The sequence below is a fragment of the Calliopsis andreniformis genome, chromosome 12 (genome assembly GCF_051401765.1).
Source record: "Calliopsis andreniformis isolate RMS-2024a chromosome 12, iyCalAndr_principal, whole genome shotgun sequence".
NCBI lineage: Eukaryota > Metazoa > Arthropoda > Insecta > Hymenoptera > Andrenidae > Calliopsis > Calliopsis andreniformis.
Window position 1 is genome coordinate 1656377 of NC_135073.1, and position 25366 is coordinate 1681742.

The window sequence follows — 25366 nt, forward strand, 5'->3', positions numbered from 1 at the left end:
AAAATGAAGCGAATGTACAACAATTTCATTTATCAATGTAGAATTTGCTATTCAATTCACTACATTGTATTCATTCCAATTCTATCTATAATGACGTATCTTATTATGCAACATGATTGCAATTCAAAAGCATTAAATCATGTCGTTGAGTGAGACTTTTTTAAATAATAATGCCTATTTATGATTCCAGTTGGCCTAGACTTTGAAGTTCGTCATTATATTGTTCCATTGCGGATATTCATACAAGTTTCTATTTTTAATTATTTCTAATTAAAGATTTTCTTCGGATGTTATATGATAATATGTATTTAACTTCCGATTTTTCGTACATTCTTACGTATTGAAATTTCCCTGCTAATTAATATACTGTTGGTAGCATTAATGGAGAAAAAATTCGTATTAGTATTTACTGCATGTTGATGATAAGAAGAATAACTAACTTTTCTTAATTTACATTTAAGAGGTTGAATGATACGAAACGAAGAGATGGGACGTAACGAAAACCTAATTTTTACGCATGTCTGATAAAACGAGATTACACAAACACAAGTATTCATTAAAGAGTTTGCGTGATCGTGACTCGGGTTGACTTGTTTATCGCGATCAGAAGCTGAAAAATCAAGTTATTCACGAAGAGCAATATGGAATGAGGAAATGGCGCCCACATGGATAGCAGTGTTGATTGCGATACGTACGTACATATAATTCGTTAATTACTGCGAATGTAATATGTAAAAACACATCTGTACATACATGTAACATCTTTATTTTATTTTAAGATTTCATTCTTTAAACATCGTTTACAATAAGAGGTCCAAGAATAAATAATTCTTCAGTAGAATAGTCTTCTTTATTTACATACATACCTATATTATGGTATTACTGAAAATACAAAAATTCTTAAAGTTTATCGAAATCTTATTGAAACGAATTACAAGTGAAATAGTACTACCGCGTATTGGAGATTAAAAGGCAAGTAACCCTTCAGTCAACCAGAAAAATGACGAATTTACGAGGACTCCTGAATACTATTTCGTTGATGGCTTAGGACAAGTCTCAGAAATGATGAACCACGTTTGCATCTCGTGTAAATCCTTAGCCATTAGTGTGTGTGGCCACGAAAATGATGATGTGTGTGTATATACCGCGTTTCCTTGTGTATGGCAATGCGAGGGTGTTCTCGAATACGGTCTTTAGTCAGTCTTTAGTTTCGTTGAAGCGACCGTCGAAGATAGAAGACCCTCTTTGATTTATCCTAGTGGCGCCCAATGGTTTCTTCTTTCAACTCAATTCTTCGATCCATGGTCCTTCGTTCTCAACTATGACGTGTTACTGTATTAACTACTGTTCAACATACAATTGGAATGAATTTCTCAACAATTACGTTTTTTGTTTGTTTACACATTTTTACATTTAATATGACAACAATCAAAGGGTATTGTAATCCAGATCGAAGAAAGGAATATTGATAAATTGTCTAATAAGTGTGATAAAAGCATTAAAAAAATAATTATTCATATTATTTATGCTAAACAGTGCTCAATAATAGTTTAAACAGTGTAATATATTACTAAGAAAAGATATTGTGTTATCGGCTGCTAGTTCAATGCTTCTATGATGTGAATACTATATTATTATCGTTGTGTACCGCTTTTGTCGAAATTCGATTTTCAGTGATAATTTCTGTAAATTTCAAGTATAATGATGAAGCGTAGAACTGTGAGAACACTAAAAAGGTAACTTAAAAAAAGTGCGCATCAAATCGTGGTTTAAAATTGTTTACTGGAGCAGAGGAAAGCATTATTTTTTGTCTATTAATTTCTTCGAGAAATGATGGAACGACGAAAAATACCAAGGAGAAGAGGCCTCTCCTGGGCACAAACTCGAACTGGTGAGTTTACAATGTACATAACATTTTCACCGATATTTGCATAATAGTATAAGTTTCAATAAAATAGTCCTCATTCAATCTGAATATCGAAAGAAGACATAATTATTTTTTAGATATATATGTATATTATATCAGGCGTATTCTACGTAAAGCGAATGAGACACATGTCTGGAAGAGAGATAAAATTGACAAAAGATTATTTTTGTTATAAACAAACAAATTTTTTCAATTATAACAGTTTTTCATATTAATTACTTTTTCATTTTAAAATAAAATCGTTTTAATAATAGCTCTCTTGGCTCCAGTATTAAGGGCTCCAATTTCGTATTGCGCCTCATTCCAATGTACCTTAATCCGCCATTGTATTAGGTAATTTCAAAATAGTTGATGAAATCTTAGAAATGCGTATATTTTATTCGATTTTAGATGAGTTACTGTTAGGTAGATAAACTTAGTTACTTACAAGAAAACGTTATTTGTTATTAGATATTGGAGTTTTACATCACCATTAGAAACTCTAAAAATAGTTTCTTACAAATATTTAAAAAGTAATTAAGTGTTTGAATGGAACATATTTATACACATATACATCATTAACCAGAGAAAAAGAAAAGATGAAAATGTCCTATGGATTTGTGCATGAATAGATAATCTAACAAGTATGTACGTACATACTGCATGTATGTACATATGCATGTATGCATATCTTTATTATAACAAATACCGAACGCTTCCTGAAAAGAAAATAAAGAAAACGGATATAGAAACTAATCCTGTTATTTTTTCTTTCCTTTTTTTTTCAATTTATCTTGAATATCGACATGTTCTTCTGGCCGATAACCATCGCCTACAATGATAATGACGCACATTGCGTTTAAATTCTTGAGTGACGGTGATTAAATTTTTTGACAATTAAACATAATATAAATTAACGAAACTAGCCTTCTTATTGCAAATATCCAATAAAAAATTATGAAAATTAAAATGAATTTTAAAACATTCCTATTTTTTTAATGTCTTTAGTTCTGAAAAAATGTCTCTCTTGAGAACATAGTAGACAATGATTAAATAAAATTCAATTGATTAAGGTTTCTATATTTTAACGAAATGTCTCTAGCGTTCATAAATTCCACGAAGTTTATACTATTTTACAATTTCATTTTATTTTCATTCTTTAAGTAATATGCAAAATTTATAATACTATGAAATATGATCAAATCTAATGGGTTTTGTTTATTCAAACACGTAATAAAACAAAGCAAGATAAAAAAAGTAAACATGTTTACCACAGGCAATATGAATTTTGGTGAAGTAAGATATCGTCGGAACAGTAGTCAGTCCATTGTTTGCTTGGCATTGTATTACAAACAAATAATACCTATGACGTCACCAAAGGGAAAGAAACCGGAATGCTCATCATTATGCTAATCCATGAAATCCTCGTCTCAATCCCCTTTCCTTCTGATTATATCTGTTAAGCTTTAAATAAATATATCTGATTAGTTGCATCGGCAGAAATACTTGTAAATAAAAAAAAAAAAAAAGAAAAAAGAAAGAAAGAAATCATAGAAAAATAAATATTATATTTTTCACTAGAAAAATGTATCAAAATTATTTGTCTACAAAATATGATATACTTAATTATATGACCAAACTGCTTGCAACTTGTGTATTTAAATTTTATAAACCTCTTTACTAATTGCCTTTTTAACGTAAAACTGTTTTCAAGCTTATTAATCAATGCTTCAGTACTTTATTTTTATAAAAATAAAAATATATTTTTGTTTTGTACTTTCGCCGTGTTAGAAATTTTTCACACATTTTAAAGCAATCATCAAAGAAATGGAACTACATACACTTGTGCTGGAGGAAAGCAAATTTGCATTTAGCTCAACCAAACTGTTTTCGCTAACTATATATGTAATTATATCGTGAACGATTTCATTTTATAACAGATGATGTATCCACGAATCGTATGTTTAGGAAGATGAGCTGCTCATTCGTATAATGCTTCTATTGTAGTCTCTCGCCTAAACCAGAGATGAGGTATATAAGTAGGTATCTGCCGGTAATTGTGAAAATGGTCTAAATCAAAAATTGAAAAAAGCTGAATTTATCACTTATTTTATAGTGTAAATCGGTGTAACATCAAATAAGTAATTAATTCAACTTTATAGATTTTTGATTTATTGTTAAACCACTCACAGTTATCGGTTCATATAAAATAGACCTATCGCGTTCTGAAAGGTTATATTACACGAATTTATATGCCAACATTATAAAATATACAAGAATAATTCAATTACAAACCCATTACCGATATTGAACTTATAGAGTATAGGGTATAAGTTTTAGGAGTCAATTAATAAATTAGCGATACATGTTTCTCTTGTCGGAAACGAACTTCAAATGAAACAAAAATGAGTTAATAATTTCAAAAAATGATACAGATAAAAACGAGTTTATACTATAGCTTAAAGTGAAAGCTTATAGCGAGTAAATACTGTATAGAGTAATTACACAATCAATTTAGATAACCTATTTTTGTCAAACGATTTCGAGATCTACAGTAGCGAATTCGAAATAGAAAAAGTTTACAAAATTGTTAATAGTTAATTTCTTTTTATTTTCAATTGCTTCTAAGACGTTTTCACGAATGGAATAATAAAGACCGAATGTAATGTCTGGTGACTTCACCGACGTCACTAATAATGATTGTTAAATTATATGTATACGATGTCAATATAGTGGTGTTTCCTTGACTTATAGTTCACTAACGATAATCTTCTAACGAGAAATACATTTACGTATAGGATTTATTTATGTACTACTAATATACTTTTATCTCACTAAAGATGTAAATATGAGTGCATAAATGTAAAACTCATTTGCTTTAAACAGTGCAACATCTGAAAAATAAAATAGCCAGCTGATAAAAGGAGAATAATACGTAGTACCCAAATAAGAGTTTCTATACGTCGAAGCCATGTAGAAAACTATTACTTGCTTTAGTTGATTGTAGAAAGCTAATACTTGTACTTAAGTTTTATGACTAAACTGTAAAAAAAGGGTATGTTGAAAGCGAAAAGAATAGAGTAATGTATAGGTGATAAGTTTGACATTTAGAAAGCATTATCCAAGATTGGAATCTTAAAGTTTCTTATTTCTTTAGGATTCCTAAAATGAACAAGTTAATTGATAGACATTCTACTAAAAATGAGACCAATCGTTAATTAAAGTACTTTTAACACTAAAATTATCGTGCATAGCGTATATTTATTCTTAATGGTGTGCCAAAATTACAAATTTCTGAAGAAATGCGTACCTAGATAACGTTTATTCATATATCTTTTTAATATTATGCATTAACTGACAGAAAAAATTACGTCTATAAAGGATAAATTATATGTAAAAAATAATGGGTACGACCCATCATTCTAATTTTGGTAGTTCTAATGTTAACGTTAATTAACATGTCGTGCCAATTAAAACTATCCAAATATTATTGCAACTGTACTTATTTTCATTCGATCACGCAATATTTCAAAATTTTTATATTGTATGGCTTACTATAAATGTCAATCCTATCTCAGTATTTAAAGGTCAGGTAACTAAGTTGGAAAGATTCTTAAGTAATCTAATTTGTATAATATAAGGTCTTATACTTAATATATTTTGCTGGCATTTCAATGAATGTTTCAAAGTGAATGATTAGAGACTTATAAATGAGCCGTTCAGAGGTTAAAGTAAATAACTCCATTCTTGAATTTTTGTAAATTTTTGTATCAAAGCACTCGATTGATGCTCAAATTCTCATACTGTAAATAAATATAAGTATTTTTATTTTATGGAGTTAATCGATTTGACAAATGAGCGGCTCAAATGATAAAAAGGTAAGAGTAAGTCGAAAATAATTAAAAATGATCTTTATATACTTTGTAGACATTTAAACGTAACCTTATGAAATCACACTACTGGCAAAATTTATTGCATCAATTGAATATTGGTAAAAAATGGTCAAATTTCCATAATTTCGTTAATTTCTACTCAAATTCGATGCAGTAGTAAACGTATGAAATACTGAATTACATTTGACGTTTTTTCTTATTTCATTTAAGTAGATATCCAAATCATTAAAAATTGTATTGTCAATCAATTTACATGTTTGCCAAAGATGGAGAAATGGAGGTGATCCTCCTTCTCTTCGGATCGGCCACTATAGGTACTGTCTTAAATAAAATCGAAAATAGAAAATGCAAGCTTTAATACGTATTTCATTGCACCGAATTTGAGTGGACATTAACAAAATTATGAAACTTTGGAGTTTGACAGTGTATCACAGTACTTGAGTAATGCAGTATATTTTGCCAGTGGTGTAACTACCTTGCTTAAATTTCGAAATACATTCATAGTCAGCAATTTTAGAATAAATCTCATTCGACAGAGGCCATATTTTCTTACAATTTTTTTCTTTTTTTGTTATATTTATTTACATGACTGCCTTGACTTTATTAAAAGTTTTCACTAAATATTATATATTATATAATGAATTACAAGCATCTTCAAGAATTTTAACAATCAAGTGGTCATTGGAATAAGTTAAGAATGTATTGAATCGCGCAATTGTAAATTAAGGAATGCGATTAAACGTGAATCTGACAGTACAGTACTGTAAGGGTAATTCTCTCACGTCTTTGCGTTAAAGCGTTGCACGATATCATGGGTCATTTATTGACAGCTACAGTTATTGACAACTTCTATGTACCATGAATAACGACAAAGTGCAAAGGTTATTTATGATATAGGTAACACGGTTCGAAGCAAGCTGATATTCCGCTGTACAGAAATAAGAACTTATTTTAATAATAAAAACAGTTCCAGTTGAAAAAATATGTAACTACCGTCATTTTCCAGTATAGGTGTATGTTGAATAAAAAATTTATTCAACTTTTCTTACCGCATTGCCATTCCTAGTACAACTGTTACAACAACTATTGTACTAGATTTAAAAAATTTTGAATTTTATTTCGATGTCAATTTAAGAGTATAAATAATATCAACGAAATAATTCAAGTACTTTCGAAAGAATTTCATTCACATTGCCGAAGCCAGAGGCAAATTTTACGCATCTTCTAAATTTGACTTATTCTTTCAAATTAATCGTCATCTTTCATGAAAACAGAAACATAGAAAGAATCCGTAGAAAATGAGCATCCTCATAAATATATAGAGAAATCCTCTCTGTCGAGTTGCATGGAAAGGCAAGGAATAGGGGGCGATAATAGATACACATAGCAAGACTCGTTGTTGGGGAGCGCTGACCGCAGAGATAACGCTTTGACCCGTTACAAGATTCAAGCACGAAATGAATGCCTTCATTGTCTTTTCCAAGCTGGGCCCAATTCAAATATGTAGCCCTTTTCTTCACTAACCAGTTCTTTATTAGTCGTTCACCATACTCTCGCGAATTTGACGGTTTTATCGTAAATCAACTTCTGCATGTGGTAGAACAGCATTCTCTTTTACTAAATTCAACTGAATCTAGAAATCTAATTTCCAAAACAACAAACAGAATATAACAAATCCTAAGGGGATGAAATGGAGTCGCTAAGCAAGACGTATTTAACAGACGTGGCTACAAGTGATGCAAGAATTTAAAAGATAATTTTAGACTTCAGAATTAGACAAAAATCGGGAATATTAAGATTGCAACTGAGCCCGTGTTTGTTAATAGTAAGAGTTTAAAAATTGGTGAAATCCGCCTGAAACTCGACAAATCAAATAACACCACTGTTAGCGCGAAGCTTGTGGTAGGGGCCAGAACATGGAGAACAATTATCATATTCACTGTTCAATACAGCACCGTCCATTATAATGGCTATGTAAGGCGAGTGCCCCCTTAACTTAAGACCTATGATAATCACTGCACTCTTTAAATGCTTATAATTAAAAAGTGAAAGCTTAAGAGGGTAAAGTAGTCACGTGACTTTTTGAGATTGACAGATCCGTATCTGCTGTTACAATTTTCGTTACAGGAATAGTATTACTTACAAACACGTAGCTGTCTAATAAAAGCGAGGTGAAAACACCCTATGATTCCGAGTTGTCGAACACGACTTAAAAAATGTTCCCCTCCACTATACATATTATTACACGAGTTCGTTATCGTCTTATTTTGATGTTTAAAATCGTCTCTCAAAATTTCCCCCACTGATAACCGAACACTCTGTATAGTACTGCTACTTCCCTGAAAACTATGAATTTAAAATAAAAACATTATAAACTTGCATAACGTCAACGATTTAAGCCAACTTATGACTTCCTTATACGTGTAGTAGTCATTGTTCCTAACAGTTATATTAGTTTTCTTCATCTTTTGAACATTATCACGTTAATAATAATTCCCAATTAGTAATTCACGAATAATATCAATTAGATCATTTCTTAAACCCTTTATTCTATACTTTCGAAGGTTAATCTTAAAGGAATAAAATACAAACATATTATCGTAGTTTTGAAAAACATTTGGGATAAGTAAGGGACAATGTCATAAACAGTTTTTTTCGGCCAAAATTGAAAAAAAATGAAGTGTTTGCACTTGAAGAGAAAAAACGTGATAACTTATTTGAAAGAAGTAGAAAACCTGATATTTGGAACATTATCATGTCTAAAACTATGTTTTGTACGTTTTTCGTTTAACTTGAAAGATTTATTTTAATGTAGCTTGATAGACAGATACTGACACCATATTTACCATGAATTGAGCCGCTCATTTGCCAAGTTGATTAACTCCATAAAATAAAAATGCATATTTATGTTAAATATAAAAAGTTAAGTATCAACTAAGTGCTTTGACATCAAAATTTTAGTGTGCTTTTTTAATTTTAAATCACTGAGACTGGCTCAATTATAAAGATAATTTTATAAATATCGTAACCTAAAGTAATTTTTTAAAAGCATCCCTGTTACGCCCTTATTCCGCTATATCTTTTCCATCTCAATTTCTCTTAAAACAACTGAAACTACAATATTCCAGTAACACATAAGTACTGTTCTAGAGTTATCAACAAATGTGACTGCTTTTCAAACCGATGATGTGCTGGCCAATAAAAATTCCCCGTTAATTGGATGCCAAGATCGGCCTCATATTTGTGGAAAAGAAGCAGCCTGTCGCAAATTTGACGACTATACGTCCAGATGCGTTTGCCCACACGATTCATCCCCGCCGACGAGTGATTTGAAATGTCCGAATCGTCTAATAGGTCAGTTGAAATATGTGTTCATATTGTACTTTGAGCAAAATATGATATTATAACCTGAAGTAGGTGACCCCAATTTTGTCAATGCTCTCAAATTCGTAACCCATGAGCATTAATGAACTAATAATTAAAACCACAAAATAACATTAGTGTAAGATTTTTTAGGGAGGATGCACTTCATTTTACAGCATTTCAACCACAAGTTACTCGTATATACCATATGCTGATAAATAATAAATATTTTTGCAGTCAATACTTCCTGTAATTTATGAACTAACAACTTTAATATTAATCTTAATATATTATTGAACTTTATGTTGTCTCTCGTATTTGAAGTCATAGATAGTTTTTCATTTTATTATTTGTATAATTAGTTATTTGATCTAGAATGAGTATTGTTGGACTTGCAATTTCGTCAGAGACCTGAAAAGAACATAGGTTCAACTTGTATCAATTATTGATTTTTTTGTCAATAACTAGATTTATTTTACTGTTTTTTCTTATGAAGTATACATTTAAACATAAATCGTTCATATTTTATTACATATACACTTTTCTGAAACTATAACGTCGTTACACATATTCTGTAAATCTTAAGATAAATCTTGATATCGCGTGTCTTGAATTCTTTGCTATTGCTACTAGAACTGATAGGTCTTTCAGTTTAACAGACAAACTGGTGGAATTTTCTTACAAACTGTGTACCCCATATACAAAAATTTCACCACCTGCACCCTTTACTATTTTTGTTCCAGACTAATTACAAATCCTTTTTGTAAATAATAATTTATTTTAGGTGTCAAATAAAACTCTAAATTTGATGAAACATTTAATAATTTCACTACATAGGAATTTAGAAACATTATACAATACTTTAAAGTTTAAACGTTAGCATGACGAAACTGGGGTTACCTATGTTATTTATACAAAATCTAAGGTACTATCGGTTTATCGCTAGGTAAAAGCCATATTAATATATACTAAGTATTTTACTTACTCTTTTAGTTCCCTTAACACCGCGACCTATACCCAACATAATACCCCCAAATGGTAACTCCACGAATGGCACAGTCGCTCTTCTAGAAGTCGAACAGGTAATTCGAAATTATTATCATAAATATCACGTCTAATAAAAATGAAATACATATTTATAGTGCAGTTGAAATTGAGAACGTAAATTAATTATAAAAACAATTTTATTGTATGTTTGTTTCTATCTGCCTTATTTTCAGCTTTTACGTTTAACTCTAACACAGTCTTCTTAATACGTATTAATACGAAAAATAAAGTAGTGTCTAGAATTTGAATATACGAATTTAATAATCATTCGTGAATAAATTTATGAGTCACTGTATGTGACTTTCTAAAATAGTCTACTATTTTCGTATTATTCAATAGGTAGAGCGTGCGAGACAAAGGGTACCTGAAATAATAGGGATCGTTGTAGCCTTCGTCGCGTTATTAGCAATACTACTGAGCATAGTGTATTGCGTCAAAAAACGGAGTTACAACGTGAAATCGCAAAGAAACTCTCTAGATGTAGGTTTAACAAGTTATTTTTTTCATTTAATAGTCATTACTAAACATTGCTGCCAAAATACTATGAACGTATTTTTGCAGGGTACACCAATAAACCTGAAGAAGGGTTTACTCTTAACAAATAAGTACACACCAAATCCACAGTATTATAGTTGTGCATCGCCAGAAGTGCCAATTTTACAACGCGAATCTCTCGTTTTTGTACAGGATATTGGCGAAGGGTGTTTCGGGAAAGTGTACAAAGGTACATACAAACCAATTTTAATAAAATTTTATTCCATAGCTTAATGTTCTTAACTAGATTGTAATATCTATTTATGAAATGGTAATGAAATTAAATTAAAACTACTTGTAGGAGAATTATGTTCTGGAAATACGAAAGAAATCGTCGCAATAAAGGTCTTAAAAGACTCTGCGTCCAGAGAAGCTGAAGAAGATTTCATGAGAGAAGTCGATATTATGTCAACATTCAGACACAGGAATATTTTGTCGTTAAAAGGAGTAGTTCTTCGAGAGGCTAATAATAGTCCATGGATGGTTTTTGAATATATGCCTTATGGAGATCTTGCCGAAGTTTTACGGTCAAATTCCCCTCAGCTAAGATCGTTTAAACCTGGAGTACAACCTTTAACCTCGGTAAAACTTTTTATATACTAATAGCGATTGATACACGATTTAATTTACTTCATAAGTTCATGTTGCACCATTTCTTCCTTTTTTCCTTTATTACAATTGTTGATATTTATTCATCGAAATATATTATCCCATAGCATCATATTCCTATTACACATATACATATATGTTTCTGATAAATTCATTAAATTACTGATTTATTTTTTAAGGATCACAAACAATAGAGTGTCAAGTTGAAAAGAAAGAATATTTCCAACATCTGCTTTTGCACGAGTACCATATAGTTGTGACCATTACTAATGTTGCGCTGCTAAAATCATTTTTACTATGTACATAGAAAATGTTATACCCTAAAAAAATGTCGAAATGGCTTTTCTATTCCAAAGGTAGAATTTTTTGTTTCAATGACAGTGGTCACAGTATTCGTCCATCGAAATCTGATAAAAGCCGTCTGTGCATACTACTCCATAAATATTTACATAAAATAAAATGCAAATTAACTACTACTAACACAATAAAATATGAACAATTGTTCAATATTTGCAACGTATAGGCGAGTTACTACAGCTGAGAGTATAAGTGTTACACAATCACATAGACAAAACAATCTGTATTTCTTTATTTTACTATATGTCAACATGATAATCAAACATAAAAGCAGGTGTCGGACATAGTTTTCTTCTTGACCCATCTCTCATCACTTATGATCTCTGAAAAACAAATCAAAAATTAAAAAATCCTACAATAAAACGAACATATAATAGGAATATGACGCTATAAAAGGACGTATTTTGATTTATTAGTGCCAATAATTTCACCGAAGAAAAGAAAAAAGTGAACGATACAAATTTCTGCATCAATTTAATGTAGACACCTACATATAGATCGTTCATATATTCTAGGAAACTCTACACTGGATCACAATCCAAATTGCAGCTGGCATGACTTATTTATCAGGCCAAAGATTCGTTCATAGAGATTTGGCCTGTCGAAATTGTCTTGTTGGCTCCGACATGATTGTTAAAATTGCTGATTTCGGTATGTCACGGGACGTATACACTTGCGATTATTACAAGGTACGTCATACAAGGGGCGATTTATTATAATAAATCATAATTTACAGTTATAGATTTATAACATAATGAATTTATCTAATAAACATAATTTTCTGATCTTTCCTAGATAGGAGGATCTCGTTTGTTACCAGTTCGTTGGATGTCACCTGAAAGCGTGATGTACGGCCGTTTTACATTGGAAAGCGACGTGTGGAGTTTTGGAGTTGTTTTATGGGAAGTCTATTCTTTCGGGAAACAACCATATTATGGACACAACAATGAAGAAGTAAGTAGAATAATTTGCTTAATCAATTTAAGTTTTTATGGTCATCCATATAACTTTAAAGCACTACAGTTGATTCTACCATTACTGATAGAAAAGTTAGAGAACCAAAAAATTCAGAAAATTATCAAATTTGTGCGTCAAATAGAGTTGGTCATCGTTAGTATGAACGTTACTATGAATGTATTTTCTGTTGATGCGATAATGTAGTTTAAGGCGGTGAAATCACTACTTGCAAAAAGCAGATTCTTTTTCTCGCGGAGTAACTCGAGAATGGTGAAAAGTGTAATACAAAAATTTAAATTAAAGTTTCACCGTGTTTTCATATGTATAATACACTACTGAGTACAAATGATTATAAGAAAAAACTATGCTCTTCAAGTTACTCCCACGACCAACCTTTAAAATTGAAACTTTGTACATTCTAAATTTATACAAAAATACTTCGCGATAATATATCTAAATAATTGGATATATGTACGCTTTCAATATATCCAAATAATTTCTGTCTCCTCCTTTTTGTAAATAAAGAAAACCCTCAACTGTCAAATTTGATATTCGTCAAATTTTTCGTTTATATTAACTTATTAGAACATATTCTAAAAACCACAGCACAAAAATATCATATGAAGATCATACAAAGTGATATACTAAGATTTGCCGCCCAAATGACTTGAAAACTATTTGTTATATGTACAATGCAGATATTTATGCTAGTTCCTATTTTCATATACAAAATTATAAAAATAGAACCTAACTAGAGACTTACTTCACCCTTCAAATAGTATAAAATGGACTTATTTATCTTTCGATAATTTCTACATTTATCCATATTATATGAATTTTGTGCTTTTTTATACATTAAAACTTTTATTTTATTTAACATTTTTATACATTTCCCACAAATGCATAAAAAATTCATAGTCTCGTTATATACAGTAGAAAAATATTTCGAAGCAAAAGTTGTAAGCTATGAAGGAGGACAAGTAGTGTTATAATTATTTTTTTTCTATTTTGCTTGTTTATCGGCATAAGAAGATCACTTTGAGTTTTTTAATTGTAATATGTAAAATTTGACCCTACAATTGAAAAGAGTATTACATGCTCAGTCAAAAACTATTAAGGTTCTTATATCAGACTCGCTTGACCTGTCAAAGTAATAACACGTGTTTAGACGAAATAATTAGCTAATTGTATGTTGGTGCATTCGTTACTCCCAGTGTAAGTGAGATTAGGTAAACCTGTCAACACAAGTTTAAACTCTGAATGACACAAATGGAAAATCATCAATTAAAAATCTCCAAATTTGGTAAAAACTGCGCCGATTCCAAACATTAAGGTGTTACGTCCCGACCTCGCTGCTGGGAATAAATAACAGTATAATACATGAGTTGTAGGCTATTATTGCCTTCCTCGAGATCGTCGGAGTATTCGTGATTAGGAATTAGTTGCACTGGTCGTCACTTAAATACATGGGTATAAGGATAGAGGTAGTTTATTTGATTATATCTCCTTTCAGAGATAGTGTAGATATGTTATTACAATTCTATCTCGTTTCGGAGACACAAAATATAGTTTATAAAAGTTGACAATGTTTGGTTACCTTAATACTAGCTTACGAGGAAGAAGGACCCTAATGGCTCGGCGTTAGGAAACTTACAGGAAACTTCTCGTTCCACGGTTTCACGTTGCGTGGGGCACTAATTAAGAATTGTGCACTCGACGGGCCTAGTATTCAATACTTGAGTTCGGATAAAAGAACAAGTGAATAGCAAAAGTTACAACAGGTTATAAAGGATTCGATTGGAATTCGTCCGAATGGTGGGGCCGAATGACCTGTCACAATTGATGCTTACCTCTGCGATATTTACGCGACGCTATCATGTATAATTTTGGTTAATTTGGAAAATGATAGTCCTCAAGTAAAATAACAGTAAGGGCACAGTCTAGTCTTCTTACTTCCTCGTATCCTATCTATTCTATAAACGCGAGATATATACTAGGTCAGTCATCAACACACATTTGACACCTGCTGGTGAATGACCTGCTGACTCTGACAAAATACCAAATTACGGGGTCACTCGGAGTCAGAGCAACTCTTGGAATGGAATGTTGCATATCGTGTCGAAATTTACCGAGACATAACAAAGGCAATAACAACACAAATTTAATGGAAATTGATAAATAGCAGCTGGAAACAAGTCACAACAAAAAACTTGAAACTTGCTGACCTAGTAATTTTTTAACCCTCAGTCAGCACACATGAGTCCGTCTTCCGTAGGTTAACAAATACTTCAGGTATATACCACTGTTAATGATTGACAAATATACCTGTTAAAAACTCATATAACATATTACCAGAAACTATAGACGTATCTTCATAAAGGGTTAGAACAAAAACCACTGAACCCAACCCCTACCAATATATATCGAAATCTAAATAATATAATTGATCCCCTTATAGAACCCTTGAAAGAAACAACAAGTGTGAAAGAAACATTCCTCAATGCTTACCGTAACAAGCTTACGATCACACTAAGAATTATTACAATAGGATTCCCGTGTGTGTTACATATGCAAGCAAACATTGAACTTTAACCTGTCCCTTCGCAGAAAAAATAGACAACGTAAAATGTTATCATTGTCAAGGAAATCATCCTGCCAGCTATAAGGGTTGTAAAATAAGAAAGCAGTTATAGCAAAAGTTATTTCCTAGACTTAGATACAAAACAATTACAGACAATTCAAACCTTCTTAAACTGTCACTGCAAACAACAATATCCCCATGAGCCAGTAATACAGCATAAGCACAAAAATCGATACTTAAATAAATCGAAGCTAAAAAATTCAAAAGGAAACACTTCCCACTACATGAAATTATGAACCAATGACAGACAACTGAAGTAAAAATCTGCTAATAAAATTCACTGAAAATATACAATTAATAGCCTACATGCACAAACTAAACCTGCTCCATAAACAAACTAAACTCTTAAGTCAGAAATCACAAGAAATTAACACAATAATAAAACTTCTCACACGCGTGCTCAACAACGTAAAATAATGGATATTACATTAAAAATTGTAATTTGGAACGTAAATATGCTACATCAAAAAATAAAGGAAATAAAAATCTTTAAACGCTAAAAAAATTAAGCTAATAATACTTATTACAGAAATTTCTGTCATTAACGAATACTATACTAAAATTCCCTTCTTTAATATCTTACGATACCAAACAATCATCCAGTAAAGGACACGGTAGATCAGCAATTATTACCCAACAAAATATCAAACATTCTCTTCACCACATTACCACGGACACACACATACCGCAAATGTATCTCAAAAGTTACACAACTCAAAAATGAACAATAAACTCTTATTATATTTACATATAAGACAATGATTAAACCAATCTGAACTTATAAAATTTGTTAGCGGTGATGAGAAATTTGAGAGAGCGCGTAAGCAAAATGAAATAAAGAAGCTAGAGTACGTCAACTCGGGTTATAATTCAAAAATAAACAAAGAAGAATACGGTACAATTAAGTGAACGAAACGTAAAGAAAACGATAGTTATACAATAACAAAATAAGACGATTAACTTAAATTAAACGGAGACTTGATGCGGTGAATCTTAGTTTTGTGTAGAAAGTTGACCACGTCGAGCCTCGGGATGGTGAATTCGTGCAAGTCAATACAAATTGAATAGAACATAATCTTGCACCTTGCTAAATATAGGAAGAAAACAGAAAAATTACGAAAACCAACAGAAATTGAGTTCGTGAGCTGACAGCACGTCAAGAGATTAGATAGAGTGTGGTTCGAGATTCAATATTAAGGAAAACTGTAACAGTTATTTAAAGTAATCCAGACAAAAAATACGTTTACCGAAAAAAGTCGTGCGAATATATTCGAAGATCTTATCGAGAGAGCGAGATAAAAATGAACGACAACAGCGGTCAATTTTTTCATTTATGCCGACATTCAAAGATATCGCACGACTCGATTCAAACACGCTGCGTCGCGAAGAGAACGAATACCGATCTCCGTTCTCATCTAATCTCAGTTCGCTTTATCTTTAACATAATTGAATTATGGAGCATGACAGTCAAGAACTACGTAACTAAACTGGACATACTGCAATCTATTTTACGTAGGCTTCTAGTCAATGCCATTATAGTACGTGTATAATGATGAAATACGTAAAGATCTGAAGATTAAAACTATAACAAGAAATAACACGTATATGCAACAAGTACAAAATAAGACTACAAAATCATTCTAGCGACCTAGCCAAAATACTGCACAAAAAGCACCCTAATGACCTTCTTCTTCAACAATATATGTAATTGTAATTTCTGTACAGATGTGTACTAATGAGGAAACATCTACGTGATATAAACACACGATACGGCTAAAAGAATTTATCGAATGTTCTAGTGGGCAAATTGTAGAGCTTCTTGGAGTATAAAAAAAATTAAAATATATGAATACAAAATTAAATAAGTACTTAGATATTCTTTAAATGATTTTGTATGTATATGTATATAGTACTCAAGGTGGAGTCCACTATAATCAATACATATGCATAATTGATTAATAAGTGCTAATAATATATGCTCATGTGTTTTTGTTATTTATAACATTACAAGGTATTAAGAAACAATTTTTTGTGTCTTCGGGTGCCGCTGGTATTTTGCGATAAACCTCAGTTTTTAAATGCCCTCAAAGAAAATACACAATCAAGAGTCATCAGATCAGGATAACGTAGTTGCCCCGAAATTTAACCTACACGTTCGATTCACCAATTAGGAACCAACCTTTGTAAATAATACCTTACGAATGTTTATCATTATTTTGTTCTACAATATCCACTAGATGTTTCTAGTAGAGCTCTTCGTATAAAATATGTATCCGAATACAGAATTGCTTGATCGCCTTCAGTTTCCTAAAAATACGCAGTTTTGTGAAAACGCATGATTTTGAGCAAAAATAATGTATTAGATACGTTAAAACTAAAAACACAAAGAAGTTCTAGTTTGTTTTAAAATTTAAAAGATGGGGGAAAGTCTCTTAAATATGTCGGTAAGTCGATATGTGCACTTATGAACTCTTTCACACGGCGATTCATGAATCGCGATTCACGTATGATGAATAGCGACCATACATACATGTAAGCATTCACAAGGCATTTCTCGTGAGATACAAAATCGCGATATGAATTTTGTGTATCCTCGATCGGTTGAGCACCAGTAGCTTTCTTTAGATCGATGGAAATGACGAAACATAGAAATAATACGATACGAATTTCGTCTATCTACGATTAGCTAGCTGCTAGCGGCGACCTTTCTCAAAAGTCAATGCAAATGATAAAGTATAGAAACAATTGATGGCGTGAATTTGAAAAAACTAGCAAAATTCATTTTTTTAATATATGCGTGAAAAAAAAATCGAATATAGGAAGAATTAAATATATTATTGGAGATTTTATTCATTATTTTATTTATATACAAAAATACTTATTTCTTGATCTATAAAAATTCTATGTCGGAGTAGACGCGCGAAAATAATTAAAAAATTTGTTAAAGTCACTTTGAAGTTCTTCAAATAATACGTGGAAAGTTTCCTTTTTTTCTCTTATGCTATTAATCGGATGAACCTAATATTCTCTATTCTCTTTCCTGTTTTTATTATTTCTTTTATGTATAAGCCAAATAGATAGGACTTCAATTTCATTCATTTTCTCGGAAAAGTCTCTGGTCAAAAACACGTGTGTCACGAACAAGAGACAAATTTATTACAATCAAAAAATAAATCAACGATTGTTAGCTAAGAAATTATACATACATTGAATGTAATTTGATCCACGCAAAATTATTTTCGACGTTAATGATTTCGTTGATCTGCGGCATATTTCCGAATTCAAAGTCACTTCAAGGGCATGATATAGATAGTTGAATTCGTATGACATCAGCTACAAAAATATGAAATCAAAAGTATATAATCTCATTTTAAAAACTCAAGGTCAACTCAGTTTTTTTTAAATGTTTTTTTGGAAATTTTTAACATAGCAATTTGTAGCTCATTTGAACCTAATTAACTTATGTTGGAAACAGTTTTTTTTTAAATTATCGGAAAAGTATGAAAAATCAAGCGATATTTTGACGCATGATCTTGTAATCATATGTCTGTCTTCGTTGTTTGTAATTGAGAAAACAAAGACGTGAAAAAACATAGACGTGAATCGCGATTCAGGAATCAGTATACGAAAAAGTCGTCGAATGCGAATCGCATACGTGAATCGAGATTCTCACATCGCAAGAAGTGTACACATTACCTGATTTTGTAGACATTTCTAAAAATGGAACTGTCTACCAAAAGTGTCGAAGCGATTTTCAATTTGCACAGGTCGAAAAATTATTAAATATCCATAGACAACGAGTACACGACGTTTGCCACAATGTGGACATTGTTTGCGTTTTACAAGGAAGGATTTTTAGTTGCTTGCCTCCGATTACTCTGCTTCTCATATATGTTATAGAGAGCCGAAAAATAAGACATATGTGTTTTTTTTACATTAGCCCGTTTTCATATTTCGAGGGTTAAACCACCCCTCAAAGTTGATAAGATGAATAGCTTAATGTTAGGTCAAAGATTATTATCAAACTTGGTATAAATTTAATTTGCATCATATCTTTAGTGTATCAATGATGTTCTTGTCGTCAGTCACTCTTAGCAGGGGGTAAACTACCCTTAATCGTTGAAATGCGAATTTTAAAGACTTGAAACCTATAAGAAGATTCATAAAATCTTTAAGAGACCTTAAATATAAATTAGTGTATGATAACAAATTAATGGTTTTATGATCTCCCACCTTTAATGAGGGGTGAACCACACCTGTTTTGAAAAACATACTAAATATAAAAAGACAATACAACTTTTATTTAAACTTTGAACTAATATGACACCTTATCCAACTATTCCACGAAAAAGAAAAATCTCTATCTGTTTTAAGAAATAATTTCTATTGAATCAATGAAAACTAATTTGTTGACTTGTGTTAAAAATAGGGTTCGAAAATGGTTAGCTATATTATCAATTCCAATTCTAGAAACAATTATGGAGAGTCGAAATAATGACATCATTTTTATAGGTATAAAGAGTTTTGATCCATATAAATTTCAGTTACGGTTCTACAACCTGTCATTATATCAGGTCTGAAACGGATTTAACACGGTTCTATATCAGTCCTGTATCGGTTCAAAACGGTTTTTAAATTAGTTCTACATAGGGCTGGAAACTTTCAACTTGGAAACGATTGTTAATAATCATTATATACAGAGTGTCCCAGTAAAAATTACCACCTTAATTATCTTTTAAGCTGTAAGAGTAATAGACAAATTTTTTAAATAAAAATTGTTTGATATTAAAGGCGTCATTGTTCGGCCATATCCACTTTTTTGTAGATGGAGTCACTGAAGACATGTGAAGGTCACTTCTGTTTTTCTAAATTCTAAATGACATCCTACATTTTTCTATTTAGCATCACATAAAAGCTCTCATGACGAATACAAATATTTATAACAAAAGTTAAATATCATCCAGTGGCACTAATACAACGCTGTACACGTGTTGCTAGTGATGCAACTGCTTTATGTCAAGTTTCGAGACACATTTACACTTACTTCTCCTGAAAACATTGATGGACATGTTGTACAATCATAACCACGATTTGTTATACCATGTGTTATTTCAAACATTACATACTAAAGAAAGTGAGTTTATTTATTATTCATAATCTTTCTTGCATGACCTTGGTTGATCTTGTGTATTTGTATTCGTCTTGAGAGCTATTGTCAGATGCTAAACAGAAAAATGTAGAATGCCATTTAGAAAAACAGAAATGACATTCACATGTCTTCAGCGACTCCACCTATAAAGAAGTGTACATAACCATATGATGACCCCTTTAGTATCAAACTATTCTTATATAAAAAATTTTTCTAATACTCTTACAGTTTAAAAGACAATCGGGGTTGTAATTTTTAATGGGACATCTTGTATGTACAAATAGCAGAATAGAAATTTTAGCATTTTATCCTTCACTACAATTCTTTTTACACGAGTGTAAAAAAGAGTAGTCACTTTTCATGTCAGTTTATTGTATTAAAGATTAAGATAATAAACAAAGTCAGTGATAAAGAAATATAATTTATAAACAAAAGAAGGACGATCCTTGATTCAAGAACCTTGGAGTCTAAGGAACGAGAATGTGAAATCAGATCACTGAGTAGGGGAAAGTGGTGGGAATGGGTTTGATAAAACTGGTGTAAAACATTCGGAAGCGATACAGAACTGTTTTAGTTGGAACTAACAGACTGTGAAATCGTAACCGGAGTCGATATCGGCTAGAACCTTTTTCACCCATGACAAGCATAGCATCATTTCGGTTCTTCATAACTGTTTCGATTCTGAAAGAAAAGAATGATTCAGAATTCTTCAGTTATTATTAATTTTCGGAACTTTTTCAATCTGTAGTTATGGATGACCAACTCTTTTATAATTATTTGAACTTTCGGATACTCTTATTTCCCTTATTAACGTAACTCTAGTTAAGTATTTTTTTATTTATGACGTAAAAAACTTTACAACCGAAGATAATATAATATACCGAACGTGATAAGTGCATTCTTAAATATATTGTTAGTATGCAGTAAGGTCATTCCACGGGAAAGCGAACATTTTTCGGAGTACAATTTCGGACTTTGTTGGAATTTCAGTATTTTATAGTTTTTAGCGATATTTTAACGTATCTTGAAGGATTTTTCAAAATTTTGAATATTATCTACTTTCTATGAGTATAGTATTAATTTCCTTTCAAAAAATCATAACTCTTGAATTAGGAAACTCACGAAAATGATCTTTGAATACTTATAATAAAGTAAAAGTATTAAATAAAAATTATTTTGGGTTTTAAAAAGTTCTCTTTGAACACTGTTTTTGCAATTGCTTTAAACAAATATAATTTTATTGTAACAGGAACGACTTGACTTAAAAATGAGAATATATGCCTACTTCTCCTCCTTATAGGCAAATTATAAAAAATAGGGATATTTTAAAATAAACCATATGAAGGGTGATTGAAGCTAAACCTGCGTAAGGGTGCAACAACCACAGCCTGGCACTAAGACTATACATCATTCGGCATTTATGTATATCTTTCCGCACTAAGACTATATCTGCACCTGCAATATACTAGGCCTTAATAATTAGAGTAAAAAATCCTATTATTGACATCAACCCAATTACTATTATTCTAAGCTGTTTTAGTTAAGATAACAAATAGATCTTGTGAAATAGTACGTGAAAAAAATTAGCGTACAACTAAAACTATAATACGCCTGGAAAAAATACCATTCATTTCATTTTATTAATTTTTGAATCATGCATGAAAAAGAAAGTAGAATACGAAAGAAGCTTGTAATTGTAACGTATAAGCTACTAATATTGCCAGATATAATACGATTAGTGAGGAAATTTCTTTTTCCTTGGTAAAAAATAAATATTTCTAATTTTTTATCAGTGACACAACATGGTAAATTATTTTCAGCTTTTCTGTACGTTTTTGTTATATGTTCAATTAGTTAAAATGTTTTTCCAGAAAAAATTTTATTACACATTCTGCCTACATTTCTGATCAACCGTATTTTGTCGCTGGTCATATAACATGTGATGAGAAACTAAACTACTAGATAAATATTCTACTATACCAATGAACATCTAATGAAATACACTTACTCACAAAATTAACCAAATTTTTACCAAAAAATTACCAAAACTGCTGTAACTTTATAAAAAGAAATCGTACAACAGTACATTTGTACCATTTTAAGGATAAATGTATTTTTACATTCTAGGATTGAATTTTTTGGAATACTTTTTTATATTAGAAATCGGAGTGGAAAAATAAGGATATTTATGCCTTGTACAATGATTTATAGAGAGAACTCTCCCCTTTGCAGCGACCATGTAAAAATTAACATATGATTTTATATCATTATTTTATCGCACTTTAAATGGAAAGTGTGCCGCCAGTATTAAGATAACCCAAAATATGAGCAGCTTGCACCTGATCAAGTGGGTCTTGAACTTCGCGTATGGGTACTTATACGTGTAATATGTACTTAGTGTATGTTTAGCGTGTGTACTTAGTATGTACTTAGTGTATGTTTAGTGTGTGTACATATTTAACTCGCATGTAATGTATATTTATTGTTTAGTGTGCCTTGTGTGTTTTTACAAATGAATATATTACCCATAAAGTGGTAAGACAACTAGAGAGTACTATTCGTTTGTAAACACGCTAGAAACACACTAAACACACACTAAGCGGAAGTCAAGCACACACATTAAACATACGTTAAACACACGCTAAATACACACTAAGCATACACTATATGTATACAGATACATACATGAGCTACTTACTACGCCAGCGCGGCGGCACACTTTTCACTTAAAGTGCGATAAAACGGCGATAAAAAATTGTATGTTAACATTTAGAAGATCGCGATAAGGGGGAAACTTCCCTCTATAAATTCATTCTAAGAAGAATCACGGAAGAATATTATTAAAATTCTTTAGAAAAAATTCAATACTGGGATATAAAAGTAAAGGCTTCACTTTAAAATAAATTTAGGTGAATTTTTACTGATCGTATAATCGAACAATTCTTGTAGTGTTGGTATTTGACTTTTTGATAGTCCTTAGAAACTAGTCCGAGCTGTAAGACTTGTTAGCATTACCGCAATTCGTATGTATTTTTGCCATATATAATGGCAAAAAAATATCACTCTATCGTTAAAGCCAAAATTTCCAAAATGGAAGTTGACATTCAGCAAATTATGTTTAGCAAATATTTAATTTTTTTTTTAATTTTTAAACTGTCTCCTATAACAGAAATGAAGTTTTTTCATGGGTATATTTCTACTGACTTTGTCATTAGAATAGAACAATTGCAACAATAATTTAGTACCGTTAACAAACAAAAGTGAGGCCTCAATATCCATTGACCGTATTATACTTGACAAGGATCGTACATTCCCTAAAACTTTAAATGTAATAATGGCAGATATAGCTATTTAGCCGCGAAATATGCTGTACCATTGGCACGCGGACGAAATTTTCATTATTAAATGAAAATTAAGAAAGTTAAAATGTTGCTTTTACTGAGAGTACGAAATACGTTTTAAATCAAATTAAAATTCGTGTTTGACATTTTTATCCAGAAAACAAAAGAAACTGATTATTATTTTCGTAAAGAAATGATTAGAAATACTGAACTAGATAGTTGTCACTTTTTGTAATAATAGTTGTTAATTCCTCTTCTTATCTTTGCAATCTCCTGTTCTTGTATCTCAGAGATCTATATATAAACCTAGCGAAGCTTAAAAGTCAGGACGAATCACGCCTGTCTTCCTAGGCAAGAAACAATTGTTGAGTCCTGAAATTGTCAGTTCACCCAGGATGTTACTTTACGATTATGACCAGAAGTAAATCTAAATGTTCACCACCCTAGACTATTATGTATATTTTTACTGCCCTGCAATATGTACAAAGAAAGAGTATGGAAGAGCACTATAAGCACTTATAAGCACTTACAATACTAGATCCAAAAATGTTGTTTTCTTTTAAATTTCTTATTATTTATATAAATTTTTTTAATATGTATAATTTATTATTTTAAATCTTTTTAGGCCTACACTTGAAATTTGCAAATTTATTGATTAAAATAATTAAATAATTAGAATCAATAGATTCTAAAATTTCGTGTTCTATATTTCGCAATGCCAATGCATTCTAATCTCTATCAATTTGTATTTATAATAAATAATTTGTTATATACTTTAAAGTTGAAAATGACGGTTCGAAATTTTCCTCGAAAGTCATTACTCCCTAAAAGCTGTCATTCTAAGCTATAGCTTATTCAGCCTATACTTAATCCGCCTTTGATTATGACTATGTACATGTATAATATTTGAAATATCCACGAAGTCTTATTTTCTCAACGAATATTCTAATGTTTCAGGTAGTAAAATTAATATTGCAAGGAATAATGTTGATTCCGCCGGAAGGATGTCCACCGTTTATTTGTCAACTAATGCGAGAATGTTGGAAAACAGACCCCAAAGATCGAATTAAATTCGCAGATATATTGGAAACACTTGAAAAAGCACAAGATGAATCTGTCAAAGTTACTCAGCAAGGTACCTTGCCAAGGCCACCTCAAGGACCCATTACCGTACGAACACCTGATGTATTAGATCCCGATGGTTATTTATTACCGGCACCAGCAAAACCACACGAATATCTACAAACTTTGCCAGCATTGTCCGATGAACGACTCAATTATGCTATTAAAGGGCAGTAACTGTGAAAAGCTGGACGGAACCTTGGAAATTATAGGAATTTCCTTATACCTGTAGTATTGCTAAAGTAAATGTTAACTTTACAAAAATCAGGGAAGTAACGAAAGTCCGAAAGCATCGAGCTTTCGTTGTCCAGAAAAAAGTATTAATATTTTATATCATTAAGAGACTGTAATATACTCGCATTAATAATTTATTATTTGAAAAAACAATTATTCGCGAGTGGCAAATTGTACATGAACATTACTCATTCATATAGACAAGTATATTTC

General features: G+C 31.1%; 1 protein-coding gene across 1 annotated transcript; it reads left to right on the forward strand.

Annotated features, from left to right (window-relative positions):
• The first annotated feature begins 1833 nt into the window (after positions 1-1833).
• Positions 1834-25096, forward strand: LOC143185973 (muscle, skeletal receptor tyrosine-protein kinase). The gene is made up of 9 exons (XM_076389322.1): positions 1834-1894; positions 9013-9153; positions 10156-10244; positions 10549-10689; positions 10771-10933; positions 11045-11325; positions 12225-12398; positions 12505-12663; positions 24755-25096. Exons 1-9 carry the CDS (start codon positions 1834-1836, stop codon positions 25094-25096), a joined length of 1551 nt encoding a protein of 516 aa, XP_076245437.1.
• The last annotated feature ends 270 nt before the right edge of the window (positions 25097-25366 follow it).

What these genes read in the sequence shown, in the direction of transcription:
- LOC143185973 (XM_076389322.1), top strand. Translation starts at nt 1,834, where the DNA reads ATGGAACGACGAAAAATACCAAGGAGAAGAGGCCTCTCCTGGGCACAA. An exon ending in CGCAAAGAAACTCTCTAGAT is followed by an intron (nt 10,690 to 10,770) that starts GTAGGTTTAACA and finishes GTATTTTTGCAG; the next exon opens with GGTACACCAATAAACCTGAA. An exon ending in TTTCGGGAAAGTGTACAAAG is followed by an intron (nt 10,934 to 11,044) that starts GTACATACAAAC and finishes AACTACTTGTAG; the next exon opens with GAGAATTATGTTCTGGAAAT.